The sequence below is a fragment of the Rutilus rutilus genome (genome assembly GCF_951802725.1).
Source record: "Rutilus rutilus genome assembly, chromosome: 20".
Lineage (NCBI taxonomy): Eukaryota > Metazoa > Chordata > Actinopteri > Cypriniformes > Leuciscidae > Rutilus > Rutilus rutilus.
This window is the reverse complement of record NC_140225.1, coordinates 5,772,124-5,791,679: the sequence shown is the minus strand read 5'-3', so window position 1 is coordinate 5,791,679 and position 19,556 is coordinate 5,772,124. Positions and strand designations below refer to the sequence as shown.

Sequence of the window (19,556 nt, the reverse complement as noted above, 5' to 3'; positions counted from 1 at the left end):
GGAATCACTTAAAATGCAATTCAGAGAAATTCAGCAGGCAATGGCATTCTGGCAAATGAAGTTGTAGCGTTTATACGCCCACGTATAAATATTATTAATTATTATTCATAACGGAATATGACCAATAATTAATATTTTAATTATTTTTAATTATCTTCAGAATTTACTGTAGCAGAATCAATAGTATGATCATTTTATCAGTTCATCCAATGAACAGAAAGCATAAACAAGTATTAACTCTAGGAAATATAATATCTTCCTGGTCAAGAAAGAATTAATCCCCAGCTAACAATAAATTACGAAGTAAATTAAGGGTAACAGCATAGGTAACTTAAATCGAAGTTCAAGACAATAAATCTGATAAGCACACACGAGTAATCTCTTTTAAATACAAACAATACTTTATTGATTATATAGACTACTAACACATAAAGCTAATATCTAACACAAACACACGCACACACACACATACACATTCATACGCGTTGCAGAAAGGGATAGAGTGAGGAAAGAGTGGGTTTAAGAGTGAAAGGATGAAATCTCACGATTCCATATACACTATGACCTGAACAAACCATCAATCATTAATTTAACCCTTCTATCGTTTTAGGCAGGTTATTAAAGTTATATAAATACACCAGTTAAGATTTTAGCCTGCATGGAGGTACTTGCGTATTTGCTTTTGGGGATTCCCTTTTTGTTGCGTGAAAGGGGTTTTCCCGGTCCGTTCGGTCTCCTCGTGCCTGATGTCTGGATCACGGGGTCAGTCACGTGGTGTGCTGGCGGAATGAAAGTCTTTGTTTGAAGCTGGCTTTGCAGAAGAAACGTGGCTCGAAATCTTGTCGCAAAACTTAACTTAGAACCGACACTCACAACGGAAAAGAAATGAAACTAAGAAAAGAAAGGAAATTGAGAGTATATGATGATGGCTTGAATGAAGCTATTTAACCCATGTTCTTCAGATCTTGATTTGGGTTATTTCGTTTGCGCGTTTACATGGTTCCTATAGAGAGAGAGAGAGCTTCGAGAGCAGCGAGAGAGAGAGAGAGCAGCGAGAGAGAGCAGCGAGAGAGAGAGCAGCGAGAGAGAGCAGCGAGAGAGAGAGCAGCGAGAGAGAGAGCTTTGTTTTTGGGTCTAAGGTTTAAACTAAAATTTTGTCCAACCTCCAGGATGAGTTCTGGCCAATTAGACACTGGCTGAATTTAGGAGGTGACGTTCTTTTCAGTTCTGATCGTAAATCATGCTTATCTGTGCTCTCCTTACTAACAGAGAGAACAGGGGCCACAGTTTAGACATGATTTCTAATTAAAAGAAGATCAAAACATATTACACCGATATCATTCAAGCCATCTTGCTAGTTGTGTTCGTAAGATAGCATTGATATGAAACAGTACACACTTTCATTCATTCACTCCTTCTAATAGTTAATATAATAACTATTACCTGAATTAAATGGGATCAAAACATATTATCTTATTAAAATATACATATAAGTGGTGGAAACAACCCAGGATTAGGTAGTTGCATGATTGTTTGATCATGAGTCCATTGAAAATTGTTCTTGAATGATTTTATGTATAGTTATTGATAAGAATCAGTTCTCTGGTGAAGAGACAGAACTCTGTTTGTTCAGAGGTCTTAATGAGGAGGTGTTCAGGAATGTTGTCGGGGGTTTCAGTAACATCTGCTGGTGTCGATTCTTCTTCTAAAGGGTCTTTTGCAGACTCTCTGGCACCGGGATGGGTGACTTATGGCTCTGGTCTTGGTGATTTGACTCTGGAATGTGCGGACACTGTCTTTATCTTAACCAGTCCGTATTAGGCCACAAAGCTAGCCATTGACCAGTTATGTGTTAGTGCCGGGGGCTCCTTCAATTAGTCAGATCGGTGATGATCATGAGACGTTCTGAACAAATCTTCCCCCCTCAGTCATCGAGAAGTAGAGAATTTGAATTAATATTCAAAAAGAAGATTAGTTGGTGGTTGCTTTCTACCCATTGTCGCTACAAAGTGTTCTAAATTGTTTTTTGTAATTTGTTACAAAAAATTCCAAGTTGTAATTTGATTAAATAGTGGAAAATTATATACAAATTAAGTGCAGATTAAATTCAATGTATATTTATCTGTTTAAAAACGTACTTACTTATTTTTAGAGCCCGACCGATATGGATTTTTGGGGGCCGATGCAGATATTAGGGAGTAAAAAATGCCCGATATCGATATATCGGCCGATATTATTTATGTGTATATTATAATACAGTAGCAACATTATTTATGTATATATAATAATACAGTACCAGTCAAAAATTTGGACACACTTTCCCATTCTTGTGTACAAACTTTTGACTGGTACTGTATATAGAATACACTATACATAAACAGAATATATATATTAGGGGTGTAACGATTCATTTTAACAACGATTCGATTCGTATCGCGATTCATGGTTGTCGATACGATTCAAGGACGATATTGGTTCATTTAGAACGATACGATCCGAAACGATTCAGTAACTTGAAATCGATTCAGTGACTTTTTAGCCAAAAATTCTTGAAAGGGAATCAGGTATCAATTAATTATGCGCGTGCAATTAAAGAGTGCATGCTACGAGCACAGTATAACGATGACAGGACATGAGATTTCGTTTTTCTGAGGTGAGAGACTTTATTTCGTTACAAGTTATGAAAATAATGATAGAATAATGACACTGACATATAGCCTGACAACATCATCTGACCGCAGATACTGAATCTGGACAACACGTTTTTTTCTAATTTGAAACGTAACGACGTTGCATGCTTGTAGTTTGTTTTGTGCTTTATATAGGCTAGTGAAACGATATAAGCCTGCAGCGCGCGCCGCCGCATTTGCGCGTGCAATTGAAGAGTGCGCGCTACTGCAGTATAGCGGCTGAGAGGACAGGAAAGTCTTTCTGAGGTGAGAGACTTTGCGCTGCTTGTTGTCTTTGCGCTGCTGCTGGCGCGCCACGCATGGCGATCACTTCTAACGTTTAACGCCTTTATCATGTGCTAAGAAAAAAACATCCTTATAAAGTCTGACGTGCTTAAATCCAATGCGTTATTTCATAGTATCGATACAATCGATTCATTACCTTTTAAAACGATGTTAGATCGATATATGTCTAGATCGATATAACTTGCCGAGCACAGATCGATGTAGTTGGATCATTAAGAATATGAATCGATACATCGATGTAGATGATGAATCGTTACACCCCTAATATATATAAAACATTTTTTGCAATGATCACTCAAATGTGGTGATCAAACACTTTTTTGAATTTTTGGCCCTATGGATCAGCGATATGTCTGGAGGAAGAAGAATGAAGCATATGCTGAAAAGAACACTCTGTGTCTACAGTTAACCATGGTGGCTCGGTGATGCTCTGGTGCTGCTTTGCATCCTCTTGCATTGGAAACCTGCAGTGTGTGGAAGACAAGATGGACTCATTAAAGTATCAGAACATCTTAGGAGAGAACGTCATGTCGTCAGTGAGGAAGCTGAAGCTTGGGCATCATTGGACCTTCCAACAGGACAATGAACCCAAGCATACCTCAAATTCCACCAAAGCTTGGTTGCAGAAGAAGTCCTGGAAGATTCTACAGTGGCCATCGCAGTCACCTGACTTGAACCCCATAGAAAATCTCAAATTTGAAGAAGGTGGTTGCAGCACGCAAACCCAAGAATATTACTGAACCATTGCTCATGAGGAATGGGTTAAGATTCCTCAGAAATGCTGCCAGAACCTGGTGTCTGGTTATATATCTTGTTTGCAGCAGGTCATAACAGCAAAAAGCTGTTCTACTAAGTACTAAAGATGCTTGCCAGTAAGGGGTTGAATAATTTTGAGACTGCAGAAGTCAATAAAAGTTGCATTTTTGGAAACCACTTGACACATTTGTTGACACATTACTTTTGTTTGATTTGTTCATTGCAAACTGCTGAAAGTCTGTACATTTCGTCAATAAACCTGATTTGCAATGGGGGTTGAATAATTTTGTTAAAAAGTTTTTAAACTTTTTGAATAATGGATTAACAAATCCAAAGAATCTGGGGACTCACAGATAAATGTAAGTTGAAATCTGCACTTAATTTGTAAATAATTTTCCATATTTAATCAATTTACAACTTATTTAAACAATTTAGAACACTTGCCAGAATGCCATTGGCTGCTGAATTTCTCTGAATTGGTATTTTAAGGCGAGACACGGCAGGCATAAACATAGTTTATTTTTTTACTGGTCAATTTTGAGATTTTTGGATATTTGTCTTCAATAACATGTTTTCTTTGAGACTTGTGGTGAAAAAAAGTCCGAAATACACATTTAGGTCTTTATTTTATTACACTTTGTCTGTTTGCGTCTGTAGATTTCTCATAAATTCAACAAAAGTTTGTGTTCTTAATCCTCCCGCTGCTCCGCGATCTCTGCCATCACCCTATCATCACATGCACCGTTAGGAAGCTCTCTCTCTTCTGTACAATCCTGTCGGATCCAAATATGGTCATTTCCTTTTTATCAGCAACCAATCGTGAAAGTAAAAGGGCTGAATGCGCAATCTCATTGGCTGATGATAAATCTTTAAAGCCCGTTTTCTCAAAATGACTTTTCTCTCATACTCCAAGTCCGAAATCTCCACTTCAGTAGCACCTATATACACCAAACTTTCCAGTCTTGTACCTAGTTATATTATGAAGACATTTACAGAGGGATTTGTAAATATATTATTCCTAGCCTGATTTATATAACATTTTATTCCAAAAAACATGGCGAAAATCTTTTTTTTAAGGCTATTGACAGTATTTTCTGATTTACAGGATAACAAAAGTAGATATCCATAAATCCCTCTGTCATTTTTTTCCCATCTAATATGTGAACACAATGAAAAAATAATTTTTAACCTGGCTTTATCCAATACTCCGGTTTAATTAGATATTGCCTAATTTGCATATTTAAACATTAAATTACAGAAAACTTGTAATACATTTTTTTCTCATCTTAATGTAGGTAATCAACTGGGAAAGTTTCATGGTGATATCTGCTAGTTAAACATTTTACCCTATTCACCTGTAGTGTCTCTCCTTAAGTGATCCTTACTTTCTATTCTATTTCCAATTGCGGAAAAAGGCGGATTGGAGCATCCCTAATCGGTACATAAAATCACAGACGTCGGGTGGTAAGAATTGTAACTCAAACATTGTCCCGTCCAAATTGGGCTAAAGAGACCTTTTTCAAAAACACAAAAAAATCGTATTGACTTACTGTTTGTTGTGTATTATATTTAATAGCATTAGTTTAGCACCACACTGATGACAGATCAATTGTAAATAGAATCGCCTGTGCACTTTGTGGCAGTATTTGTGTTCTATATGCAGTTGCTGCCTTTGCAGATGGTTTGATGAAAGGAAGCTCACTATGTTGAAGAACAGAAACGTGTGTGTGTGTGTGAAACTCCTGATTTGAGCGGACCCTCACAGGGATCAGATCCGCTCTGACATTTAAAGTCATTTATGGTTGGGGCACAGTAAGTCACTGAAGGGGGTTTGGTCAGATTAGATTATGTTGACTCCTCAGGGATCTATCAAATGGAATAAACTCTGGATTGCAGGTCAAATTATGCATGGAAATATGCTCACATAAAACGTGAGGAGAAACAGATTTGCACGGATCACCCGAAGAGAGACCTAACATCGCCTATACAAGAAAGAAACTCCATTCAAATCAATCATTTATGCTGCTTATACACCTTTTCTCCCCTGCAAACGCGGCTCATGGTATTTACCTCCTCTCTGAACACATTAGGGAGGGTACCATAACTCATGCTCTGGGGGGGACTAACCTTTTTCAATAGCCTATAAACAAATTAGGGCCCCTGTGCTTCAGTGCCTGTGCTCATTAGTGGAGAGGAAACTCAGGCGTTAAGACATTACGGGCACACGGATGAAGAACGGCTTCAGACGGAGATTATGACACAAAGCCAATTAACAGCCTCTTTGATTTACAGTTCAGCCCTATTAATGAAACACCCGCCATTAACACAATGGGTAATGAATTCGAGGCTGTGAATCATGTATCAGAGTTGCAGTCGTGGAACATGTGCGGTTTATCGCCCGCGTTCGAGGCGAAGCTTTCGACGGGGCTAAGAATGATGATATCTGCAGGATTGTACGTGTGACTAAATGACAATGAGATAACGTAATACAGCGCTTTCCGGATTAACTGTGGTCTTCATGTCTCTGTCTTATTATTAATCATGCTGGGAAATAATAAAATAGATTATCAATTAGGATTTTTTTGCTGGTCCAATCGGTGAGTAGTGTTCTGTCAGCATTTTCAGTGGAACTGAGGCTGAGAAATTGGAAAGGTTTGCTGTTGTTTTAATGTTTTAGTCTTTAATTTTGACCAAAGCTGCAGTTATTTTTTTGTAAAAAAAAAAAAAAAACAGTAATTTTGTTAAATATTACCAGATTTTAAAATAACATTTTTCTATCTGAATATATGTTCAAATGTATGATTCCTGTGATGGCAAAGCTGAATTTTCAGCATCATTACTCCAGTCTTCAGTGTCACATGAAGAAATCATTCTAATATGCTGATTTACTGCTCAAGAAATATTTCTTATTATTATCAATGTTAAAAACAGTTGTGCTGCTTATATATATATATATATACATATATATATATATATATAGAACAGGATTTATTTGAAATAGAAATGTTTTGTAACATTAAAACAAATTTTTGCAACATTTTTGTTTTGTAAAATTAAAACGAACGAAAAAACTCTTACTTACCCCAAACTTTAGAACGGTAGTGTATTTTCAACGTTAAATACGTTTTTTTCCTTGCCCAGTTTCACTCAGAAATGCATTACAGTACGAAAGTTAAATGGGTGTTAATGTCATTTCATGTTGTCAGGATACTTCTGATTTCCTGCATGGTTGGTACATGTTAAATATGTCTCAAATGGACATCTCTGCATCATATCTTAAGGGATAGTTCACCCAAAAATTTTAATTCTGTCATAATTTACTCCCCCTCAAGTTGTTCCAAACCTGTATGAGTTGCTGAACACAAAATAAGATATTTTAAAGGGGTGATGAACTGAGAAATCAAAATTTACTTGAGCTTTTGACATATAAGAGATCATCATACTATAATAATATCCTGTAAGTTTCAGAACTGAAAACTACCTTGTTAGTCCAATAAAAGCTTTTATAGACATCAGGCTCAGCAAACGACTCGTTTTTCAAAGTGGGGAACTATGACGTCAAAGAGGATAAAACACCGCCTCCACAAAAGAAGATCAACGCCTACTTCAACACGGCCTGTTTAGCCCCGCCCACTGATTCGCCCAAACATGCTAAATAACATAGGACGACATGATGATTGCTTACCGGATCGAGCTACTTCCAAGCAATAAACCAATAAACATGCTGTTTACTAAATATTGTGCAGTGCCTGGTTGTGGAAGAAGACAGTCTGCATAAGCTTCCTTCGGATTCCAGCATGGTTAAACTTTATTAAATCAGTCAATCACAATTTCCCGACACGGATCTGCCAGCAACATGTAAGTAACCATGTGTACTCTAATGCCTGATCTGCGATCAGTGGTTTCTGTGTAATTATTCAAGTTCAGATTGTCTTAAAATCGTTCAATACTGTTTATGCATCAGTGACTAAATGATCAACTTCACATAATTTCTCGTAGTATTATGAAAATAATCCTTTTTAAACTGTTATTAAATTAGATTAAATCAGAAAGCGATCAAAGAACGATCCCTTTCCATTCGCCCAAGCTGTCAATCAAACAGCACAGCGCGAGCCGCGAGAGCTTATCTGGACACTTACCAAACGAAATAATGACACTGTTACACTACACAACGAAGCTCTTACTGTGTATTCACATCGTGTTTGCATTGTGATTTGGTGTAAGGCAAGCATTTGTGAGAGTGCAAAAATTGCGTTGCAATGATAAGATCTTTATTCACGCGATCAACAGACTGTCTGTCATCTGCTCAGTCAAAGCTCATCATGCTGCAACCTTTCATGTGATGGAATAGATTTAAATATAATGCTTTAAACGATACTTTTCACGATTTGTTAATCTCGATAGCTGTAATAGTAAAAACGTAGTAACAGTTTTCGAGAGAGTTCATGTAATACTAGCTATTTCATATGCAAGCATGTCAGCCAATCACAGCAGTGGGCGATTGCACTGCAGTCTCACAGCAGACACGCCCCTTAAAACGGAGCGTTCAAATCTGAGCCTGAAATCAGGCTTGGAAAAATGGCTTTTATTTATAAATTATGACAATTTTTGATGTAAAAATCATACTAACATTATAAGGGCACCCCAGGAAACATTATAAAATAATAAAACAATCCAGTTCATGACCCCTTTAAAGAATGTTGGTAACCAGACAGTTGACCAACATTCTTTAAAATATATATATTTTTTTTATTCAACAGGAGAAAGAAATTTTAACCAATGAAAGAAAGAAGACAGAATGTTTTTTTTCAGCGTCAAGAACTCCCTGCGCATCAGTGCAGCCTAGCATGGATAAGAGCAGCAATAAACCCCATTAGGGTAAACAGAACAGAACCAACATGAATGTATTGCAGATATCATTAATTAATTTTAATGTACAACATAATTAGAGAATTTTAGTCTGATTCAGGGGGAATCAGAATTCCAAATCCTGACTGACGAGAAGAGGAGCTGGGGATGGAGGAGGGTAATTAGCTCCTGAGAAACGCGATAGCTGCTGATAATACTGAAGGAGCTTATATATGTATGCAGTGATAGTATTCCTATAGGTAGAGGATCAGCTGAGAGTCAGCTGATGCGAGCTTGACTAACGTGACCTGCCATAACTGAAGCTACGCTTGATTTTTGGGTGAACTATCACTTTAATTGCAGACTTATCTTGTCAAATCTGAGGACATTTGGAATCTGTTCTAAAACTCTAACTGGAGTTTTTCCTCTCTTTTGTGATAATTCTTTGCTATGGGTGATCCTACTGCTCTTCTAAGAGTCAATGGCCCTCATTTATCAAAAGTGCGTACACCAAATTTCCAGCGTACACCCAAAACCACGGTGACTTTGAGATTGATCAATATGGACGTTGTCGTACGGCACACTCAAATCCTACGCCAGCTCAGGAGGTGGTGTACATGTACGCACGTTTTGAGTTAGTGCGGAAATGCGCAGAAAAACAATTGCTAACACCACAAAACGCACTGACAAACTAAAAGATATGATATATTATGACCCACTGTAAAAAAACAACAACATAGTAATTATAAACTTCAGTGTTTATTTTTGTGCAACATGGACTTCAATGTTTCATTTGTGTGACTTTACCAAAGCATTTGATTTGTAGGCATATGTATTCCTTCAGTTGCGAGCCTGTGCGCTTTACCTGACGTTTCAGGGTTAGGCCCGGCAGGTGTGCACGGACTGGGTTCAGTAATGAAAGGCTTTCAATGACCAAAAAATAATTCAGACTGACAAAATAATAAAAATGACATTCTTCTTCTTTTAAATAATAAGAATAATAATAATACAAATAATACTAATAACGACATTCTTCTTCTAAATAACAATAAGCCTTTTTTTTTCACCTACAATAAACAAGAAAACTCATGCTTAACTTGATCATTATTGGTCTATATTAAGCAATAAAGAAAACTCATGCTTAACCTGACCACTATTGGTCTATATTAAGCAATAAAGAAAACTCATGCTTAACTTGATCACTATTGGTCCATATTAAGCAATAAAACATTCTTACCCCTGCTGGAGTGCGCTTCTCAACCCCCAACAGAACTCGTAATTTGGGTCCATATTTTGTTTTTGTGGGCGACTTTAATCCCACTCTTTAAACTCCCAAATAAAACAATTTTGTTTCTTTCCACTTCCCTGGTGATGGTCTCGATCTCCACGTCGGAGAAGTTTCTCTTCTTTGCCGTCTTCCGTGTGTCCATGGTGTAAAATGAGGGCGTGGGGGAAGCGGAGACTTGAATATATAGGGGCGTGTTATTCTAATGACGATCGTTTTCAGCCGCGCCATTTATCAAGGGCAGGTATTGCGTACACCTGGATTTCAAAGGTACGCACAGCTTCATAAATCAGGCGGTGAGAGGAGTGTAAGCATAATCTTACGCCAACATATACGCCCGTTTCTACGCAAGAATGATAAATGAGGGCCATTGTGTGTCCGGTTTAGGACGCTGCTTTTCATTGTTTTCGAATGTGTTTCTCTGAACTGCATGTGTGTGTTTGTTTGTTTGTGTGTTTGTTTGTTTGTATATGTCTCTCTATTGCAGTACAACATTACAGTTGAGATGATGGTAATAAAGTTGGCGGTGTGATGGTGGAGTCTTGACCCCAGGCCCCTGTGGGCCCCCAGAGGAGCTTTTGTGTAGTCACAGGGGCTGAAAGTCTATTGATCTATCCAGGGATGGATGCTCTCTTTGAGCTGATTTACTGGCCCCAGCCTGCTCTCCAACAGACCAGGAGCTACATAAAACACTTGACTGCCAGCATCTCTACACAATCACATCTCATACTCACCCTCTCTCAATCTTTTATTCTCTTTCTGTCGTTTTTTTCTTCTTTTCTCTCTTTTATCCGCACACAGTTTAGCCACCTATACATGCATTCCGTTGTAATTTGTAAGTTTCATTAAAGGGTTAGTTCACCCAAAAATGAAAATTCTGTCAGTAATTACTCACCCTCATGTTGTTCCAACCATGTAAGTCTTTCGTTCATCTTTGGATCACAAATTAAGATATTTTTGATGAAATCTGACAGTTGTCTCACTCCTCCATAGGCTTTCAGAGGGACCGAAACTCGTCGGCCCAGAATAGTTATTAAAAACATCGTTAAAATAGTCCAAGTGACTACAGTGGCTATACATTAAGTTTATCATGCGACGACAATACTTTTTGTGCGGAAATACAACAAAAATAACGACTTTATCCAACTTTTAGTGTTCTTCAATGTGGGCCTCTGACGAGAGTTCACGGGAGCGCCAGGACGCATGCGCGAGAACTGAGATTACGCCGTTCTTCTTCTACTACTAACTTACTTGTTACTGGCTGCTCACTCCTTGGGAGTATTCGCGCCATCTACTGTACAAAATGATGTCCCGACATTGCCGGGCTTATCCCTTTAAGGGCTTATGATCTTAGAATTAAAATAAAATATGTAGTATTTCTGTCCCTTACAAAAAAATGCCAACCATTTTTGGTCCTACTGTGTGAAACCCATGATATTCATTGGGATACCATGCACATTCCATAGTATATGCATATGAGAATCATTCAGTATTGCATAATATATCAAAGTACCATTATCCACAGTGCTTTTTTCATTTGCGTTTTGTTTATATTGGCTTCAGATCATAAATGATTATTCAGTAACATAAAAGTAGTCCATATGACTCATGCACTATATTCCAAGTCTTCTAAAACCATGAAATCATCAGTGAATGACGTTCCTCACACAAAGCTATGGTATGGCGTCAGAAGACTTGAAATATAGCTCATGAGTCATACGCATTACTTTTATGGTGTTTTTTTGTACTTTTTAGAGCTTGATTTGCTTTTTTGTTGTGGAGAAGAGCAGCTTGCACATTCTGCCTAACATCACATGTTGTGGTCTGCAAAAGAAAGTCTATACGGGTTTGGGACGACATGAGAGTGAGTAAAAGGGTGCTTTTTTGGGTGGAATATCCCTTTAGGCTGCTCACAAATGTTCAGGTTTCTGTTTGTGCTTCATTTTTATCACATGTGGCAGTCTGACTTAATGTTGTTTTGTCCAGGAGTTTGTGTTGTCCGGTCACTGTTCAACATGAGTTACATTCTCTGAAATAAAACGTTCTACGCACTTGCTGAGATGGCCTGTGACTGCGAGAGAGAGATAGATGAGCCCGCAGGCACATTGCTCTTGTCAGTTCTTCTCGGCTGTGGGGTCTGTTAATGTGCGGTGTATCAGTCAAAAGCATAATACTGGCCTCACCGAGGCCTAAATAGCATCATCTATCAGCCTGAGCGAGAAAGAACAGAGAGAATGTGAGTGTCACTGCTTTACACATACTCACATAAAACGCACATACATACTCATCACATACCAACACGAAGACAGTTTCAATACCTTGTGAGTTGCCTATAGTGTGCTTCCCAATGCTAAGCAGTGTGACTGTTTCCTTCTGAGGACAAATTGAATGTATAATTTACAGATAATACAATACCATAATGCATTGCGACAGCTGGAATAATCCATGGATTATTTTATTCCTCCAAAAATGGAATGAAGAAATGTTTATAAATATAATTTAAATTAAATGTATAAAAATATAACAAATAAAATATGATAAATGATATTAAATATGTTTAAAACGCATTATACATATAATTATTTTAATACAAAAAGGATGGTTTAGAATACATTTTAAAATAATACATATATTTGTTTGTATTATGCATTTTTGTGCTTAAGGTTTCAGATAACGCGATCCTGTAATACATTGCAACAAGTGAAAAAAATCCATCAAAGATGCAGGATGAAACGAGAAGTGATTATAAATATAACTTAAAACGAATATAAATAAAATATATTTGAAATCATTTATAATCATTATATTTAATATAATTTGCTACTTAATAAATTTCATAATAAAAAAGTAGTTCAAATGGTTTAGAATAATATTTATTCGAATTATATATTTTTGTGCATAGAATGTCATGTTATATATAATACAATCCCATTATGCATTGCGACAAGTGAAAAATATCGAAAGCACAAAGGGAGAAATGTTAATAAATATAATTTATAATAAATATAATTGTAATCATATTTGTAATAATTTATAATCATATTTAATACAATTTACGGTTTTATTAATAGAAAAAAATATAAACAAATAAAAAACAAATTAAGAAAATAATTTATTTTAATTAATTATTTAAACAAAAATCATTTAAAAAGTATTTAACAAAAAACACATAACAAATAAATATTGGGTATTTTTATATAATTTCTTTAGTTTTTATTTGAGGATCATGTTGTTAGCTTAGAGTCATGCCAATGCCAAACACTACTGAAATCCTTCGTCAGTAGGTTTTGAAACGGAGCCACGGTTTGTCTTGAAGACTGACTTTTACACATATTTTCAGTCTCTTTTTAAAGGTGACATATTATTACGGAAGCCCTGAAACGCAACGTAAAAAACAACAACAATTCTAGCATTTCGAGATTAAAGTGAAAATATTTCGAGATATTTCGATTAAACTGTGTGTGTGTGCGCGCGTGTGTATGTCATGTTGTTAGATTAGCACCTGTAGAATTTCCTTTTGTTGAAAGCCCAGATAAAAGTAAAAAGCTACTATTATATTTAGATCCATGTCAGAAGCTGAGTTTGACTTCACGAGCAGTTCGACTTCACACATTTTTATTTTTTTACGTTGTGGTTCAGGGCTTCCGTATATTATGCCCCTTTTCACAGGATGTAATATAAATCTATGGTGTCCCCAGAATGTGTCCGTGAGATTTAACCTCAAAATACCCCCCAGATCATTTATTATAGCTTGTCAAAGTTGCCCCTTTTTGGGTGTGAGCAAAAATGCACCGTTTGTGTGTGTGTCCCTTTAAATGCAAATGAGCTGCTGCTCCCCGCCTCCGTTCAGAAGAGGCTGATCCTTTACACAAGCTTTGGATACAATAACAAAACACGCGAATCTCACTCATCCAGAATCTCAGAAATAACCAGTAGCAGAGTGAAGCCTTAAGGACAGACTAGAGAGATTGCAACTTTTAGACTACACCTGGACGTTTCTGAATGGTTAGTGGATACATTCATGTAGTTGTTGTAGAGTTACATTGATTCATCTCATCGACTTGCATGTACCGTCATGTTTAACTTTTACACTAGTTGACACAGTTCCCTGAGGTCTTTATAAGACAGCTGTGACTTTTTTTTTGGTCAAATGGTGTTCTGTGCTGGTCTGAGCAGCAACGACAGAACAGTTTGCATGCTTTGCTGGAACTTTTGCCATTGCGTTAGAACTGGTTACACTGTTGTCACTTGCGATAACCAAATGGCTGCGACGTGGGTGGAAACGTGCAGATTAAGGGGCGGTAATATTATAATAAGATCCCCTTCCTACGTCAGAAGAGGAGCGAAATCTGATCGGCTTATTTTTGGACATGCTTGCAGAGAAAGGCTTACTAAACCCATACACAAAAGAAATATATTTTCTGGATATGTTTTGGAATATATGCACATATTTGAAATTGGCCCAATAAATATATTTCATACTTATATTTCATATATTTTTGTTATATTTCAGAATATATTTCAATGTATTTTTTTCTGTACGGGTCCCCAAAAGTGTCAAAAATATATGTGGCATATATTCCAAATACATTGAAATATATTCTGAAATATAACAAAAATATATGAAATATAAGTATGAAATATATTTATTGGGCCAATTTCAAATATTTGCATATATTCCAAAACATATCCAGAAAATATATTTCAAATATAATTCTTTTGTGTATGGGAAACAACTGGGTTGTCACTTTTCATGTTTTCTTGGTTGGTAGATGCACCGGGGACCCGATTATTGCAATTAAAAACAGAAAAAATCAGATTTTCATGATATATCTCCATTAACATATCCCACAATCCCTTTATGCTCGGACACACATCACTGACCCAGAACAGCCATTTGTTACCCAGCATTCCTTCTCCTGGCCACACACAATGGATCCCTCCACCCTAAAAACAGGAAACAGAGAGGGGGGAAGTCTTTATTATTAATAAGTGTAACGTAAAATGCTTAATTTGCACCGTCTTCAACCAAATTATTACTCACACTGAAAGCAGCAGAATTTGCATAAATCTCATTATAAACAGAGAGCGCAGTTCATAAATCCTCCCATTAATTAGAGGTGTTTTCACCTCTTTCACACAGTATAGTGTATATGAATAAATGTGTATTTGCGGCCTAATGGTTAGAGAGTCAGACTTGTAGGCTTAGCCAAAGGTCACGGGTTCGTTTCTCCACTGGCAGGAATCGCTCCTCGGGCGCCGCAGTGAATGGCTGCCCACTTCTCTGGGTGTGTGTGTCCTCCATGGCTTGCAATGTGTGTGTTCACTACTCACTGCTAATAATGTGTGTGCACTAACTTGGATGGGTTAAATGCAGAGGACAAATTCCAAGTATGGGTTACTTCACTTCACTGTAAGTGTGCATGTAGTTTAAGTTATTGACCTTTGTGGTTCCTAGATGTGTCTTTGTGTGAAAGATGTGTGAAAGAGGTGCTTTGTATAGTTTGACCACAATAGCTATATAGATTGATTGCTATGCATTTATGCGTTTTGCAGAGGTTTTTATTCAAAGTGGCTTTTAAAGTATACATTTCATCCATGGGAACTGAACCCACGGCCTTGGTGTTTCTAGCACCATGTTCTACCGTAGCTATTTATGTGAGTGTATTTGAATGTGTGTAAAATAAAATATTCTGAGTGTGTGTGTGTGTGTGTGTGTGTGTTTATGGCTGTGGAAGGGATTCAGCCTGATCTGTTTGTTGGTCTTTCTCATTATTGTAGGATTTGCAGCATTAGGCTTCTGTCAGCAGAACTAAAGCTGGAATGAGTCAGGGACCCCCTCGCCAGGTGTCTTCATAAACGCACACCTGTTACCAGACACACAGACTCCATGTGTGTGATGTATAAAGAGCTTAGAGGGTGTCATTGTTGCTTCTGCTTATATTGTAACAGGTTTTGGGATACTGAGACTGTTTAAGAGAAGGAATGAGAGAATAAAGAGGTGAAAAAACTCATTTATAAGGGTTAGTTTGTTTAGATTTTGATTAATGAGAGATGAAGAAAGAATGAAATATTAAAATAACTGCTTTTCAAGGTCAGAACTTTGCACTTGACTAAAATATCTGAAGGAATGTTCATTTAAAGGCACAGTTCACTCGAAAAGGAGCATTCTACCATTATTTACTTAGCCTCACTCATGTTGTTTCACTCTAGTTTCAGCTTTTTTACCTGCAATGGCGTTTTGCTTCGTGGGGATTGAGCGGAACTGACAGAACGGCAGTTTCTCTCAGTTTTTCACCTCCGTTAGGTCTAAAACACTGTGTTCGTGTAGCCTAGAAATCTAGACGCACCCTAGTGGCAGCAAATTTTATTTTGCAGCCAGTGTCGTCTAGCAACTCTCCGTTGGCTTGCGAGCTGGAAAAACCAAACTCTAGTCAGGCCAATCACATCCTGTATAGAGTCGGTGGGCGGGCTTAACATAATGATGACAGAGTTGTGACGGTTCTGCGTATAGAGCTGGTAAGTCCTTCCGCTAACCCCACTGGACCTCTAGGTTGAAAAATCGTCAATGCAAGTGAATGGGAGAAAATAATTATTTTCTGGTCCCGTTTAAATTGTGCCATGAATGTGAACATATGTTGTCTGTGAATTTTTTATATAATTTTTCGAGTAAAGAATGCTACAATTTAGCGGGTAGAAGTTTGATACGGTTAGACTTTGTGTGAGAGCACTTTGTGGACTACAACTCTTCGCTGCTTTCGACGCGTTTGAAACGTCACCACCACTCGCACACACGGACACTAGCTCACGGATCCCGCTAAACATGACTGTGTCTTTGGTGCACTTCACCGCCTTCTTTCAAGGAGAGGACGAAATCGTTGAGGTTGGCGAAAACCACGGGTAAGTCAACTTTATGGGGTGACGTCACATAGGCGACATGTAGTCTTTCTCGTTATGTCTTTTCCACAACTGCTAGCCGAAGAATCATACCATATACTGTCAAACTCGTAACATGAAAAATTATATAAAAAATTCACAGACAACATATGTTCACATTCATGGCACAATTCAAACGGGACCAGAAAATAATTATTTTCTCCCATTCACTTGCATTGATGATTTTTCAACCTGGAGGTCCACTTGGGGTTTTACGGATGGGCGGGACTTACCAGCTCTATATTCCCTGCTACTTGAAAACTAAGAAGATGGCGGCTGCTGCTGGCAAACAGCGGTCTTTCGAATCAGCTTTGGCCGCGACTCTGGAAGACTTGGAGTTAAGCTGTTCTTTGAGAAAAGAGCAAAGAACGGCACTGAAGTCATTCTTAAAAAAGGAAGAAATGTGTTCGGAGTTTTGCCGACCGGATACGACAAAAGTTTAATCTATCAACTAGATCCGCTGGTGGGAAAACGCTTTGGTTGGTTGTAGCGATATCCTATTGCGTGCAGAGGGAGTTTGAAAGATAACCGTTGATCCCGCCCCTCGCATTGAGCCCTGCCAATGGTGTGTTCCCAGACCCAACATCTTGATGTGGGTCTGGCTTATCAGGCTAGTGTTCGTGGTCATCCAGTTTTAAATGTTGACTAAATACACAAGAGGTTTTGCAGAGGTTGCGGCGTTCTCTCCATATTTACGATTCTTTGCAGCCTTTACCCGCTGCCAACAACGCTCTGGACCCATCACTGGAAAGTAACTCACTCTCTCTATATATTTACTCTTTGATTTCTTGCACCCAGGAACCAATACAAGTCGAAACCATTATGATTAAAAGTTTGCTAAGAAGGATTTCCTACTAAAGCAAAGCGGTATTTGACTCTGGTAAGTGTATCCATAGCAAACTGGTGGGAGTGGCCTTGGCCTGCAACATGCCCAGTGCATTATGGGTGTTGAAGTTTTCCTACCTTCTCTGTTTTCTCTAGTCAGGTAGCACCAATGTAATTTTTTTGCCTATCTACTGCAAAAGCAGCCAAGCTTTATTGAAAGCCCATTTTGCCAGTGGTGAAGTACCACTTTAAGTGAAATTCAGCTTTTCATAATATGACCTCTTTAAAATGTAATTTTGTCTTAAATGTCATTCTTTGTATTCAGGCACGTCCATTACCCAGCTGCAGGCGTTCGATCCGGACGAGGAGCCGTTGATTTTCGGAGTGGTCGGGGAAGAGGCCATGCGGTACTTCGCAGTGCAGGAGACGACTGGGGTGGTGTGGCTGAGACAGCCGCTCGACAGGGAGGTGCGGAAAACCATGAGATGAATGACTGTCCAACTGGAGCTGACACTTGTGATATAATGCCGCTGTTTGTTGTGTGTTTTTGTTTTCGTCTCTTCAGACTAAGTCAGAGATGCAGGTGGAGTTCTCCGTCAGTGACAGTCAAGGGGTGAGTTAGCGATCATCTATCTATCCATCTCTGTCCACCTTTTTATCCATCCGTTTGTCTCTAAGGTCTATGCAACCTTTACTTTTAATGTTAAAAAATGTACGATTTTAAAGATAAGAAAAGAAAAATTTATACTTTTATTCAGCAAAGACATTAGAAATCAGCATATTAGAATGATTTCTGAAGGATCATGTGACACTGAAGACTGGAGTAATGATGCTGAACATTCAGCTTTGACATCGCTGGAATAAATTACAATTTAAAATAAAAAAATTATATTTTAAAATTGTATAATATTGAAAAATATTACTGTTTATATATAATAATTACAGCCTTGTTGAGCATAAGTGACTTCTTTTAAAAAGATTTTCAAAAATCTTTTCTTTTCTTTTTATAATTACTATAATTACATATTTTTTAAATATGAGATTCAGTGTAGAATTAGTAGAACGTTCTCAAAAGCCTCTGCTATTTGATTTCATTTGATTTTTAGGTCGTCAAGGACACAGTGAACATTCAGATCGGAGATGTAAATGACAACGCTCCAACATTTCACAACCAGCCGTATGCCATTCAAATACCAGAGGTAATGTACAACACTTCACTTCTTAAAATCAACTTGCAGTAGCATTCACTTCATTTTTCTTTCATGATGTGGTCTATTTCTAAGTCAAACATGATATTGAATGAGAAGAAATGTTAGGTGAGTTATTCATTTATTTTATTTTATACATTTTTTAAATTTAGTTTAATATTATGTATTTTTAAATGTATTCATTTTTTCAGCTATTTTATTTTAAATAATATATTTTATAATACATATTTTATCATGTTATTTATTTATGTATTCTTTTTTTTAAATAAAAGATTACAAAGATAAACCTCTTTTTAACAACATGAACCAATGATTTGCATTAAGAGAGCAAATAGGGTCAGTTTTATTTTCCTGATGTCTTATGATCAGACTAATTTAAATATTCTGGCTTGAATTCCAGAAACAGTGTCATATGTTTGGAATGCGGATAATGTTCTTGAATTCCCTTTATTTAGTTATTTCGCTCTCTGCTTTTTTCTCCATATTCATCACCCCCAACTGAGATCAACAGAACCCCCTTACCCTCTCTCTCTCTCATGCTCTGTCTATCAGCACTTTTTTCAACTTCAACCTATCCTTCTCTCCTTTTCCCATCATCCTTCTGGCCCATCCTCTTCTAATCCCTGACATGAGGTAATTTGGTAGAGTAAAGTAGACAACTTTCTCTCTCCACACACACACACACACACACACACACACACACACACACACACACACACACAC

At 37.5% G+C, this 19,556-nt stretch overlaps 1 protein-coding gene across 1 annotated transcript in view; it reads left to right on the top strand.

The window, feature by feature from the left end:
- Positions 1–19,556, top strand: part of LOC311280196 (cadherin-23-like) — a gene marked incomplete at both ends in the record, with an annotated part of 138,512 nt that overhangs the window by 45,277 nt on the left and 73,679 nt on the right. Inside the window, 3 exons of the mRNA XM_084392170.1 lie at positions 17,951–18,093; positions 18,191–18,238; positions 18,732–18,824. Of these exons, the coding sequence (XP_084248296.1) occupies positions 17,951–18,093; positions 18,191–18,238; positions 18,732–18,824 (284 nt within the window). The remainder of the gene's footprint in view (positions 1–17,950; positions 18,094–18,190; positions 18,239–18,731; positions 18,825–19,556) is intronic.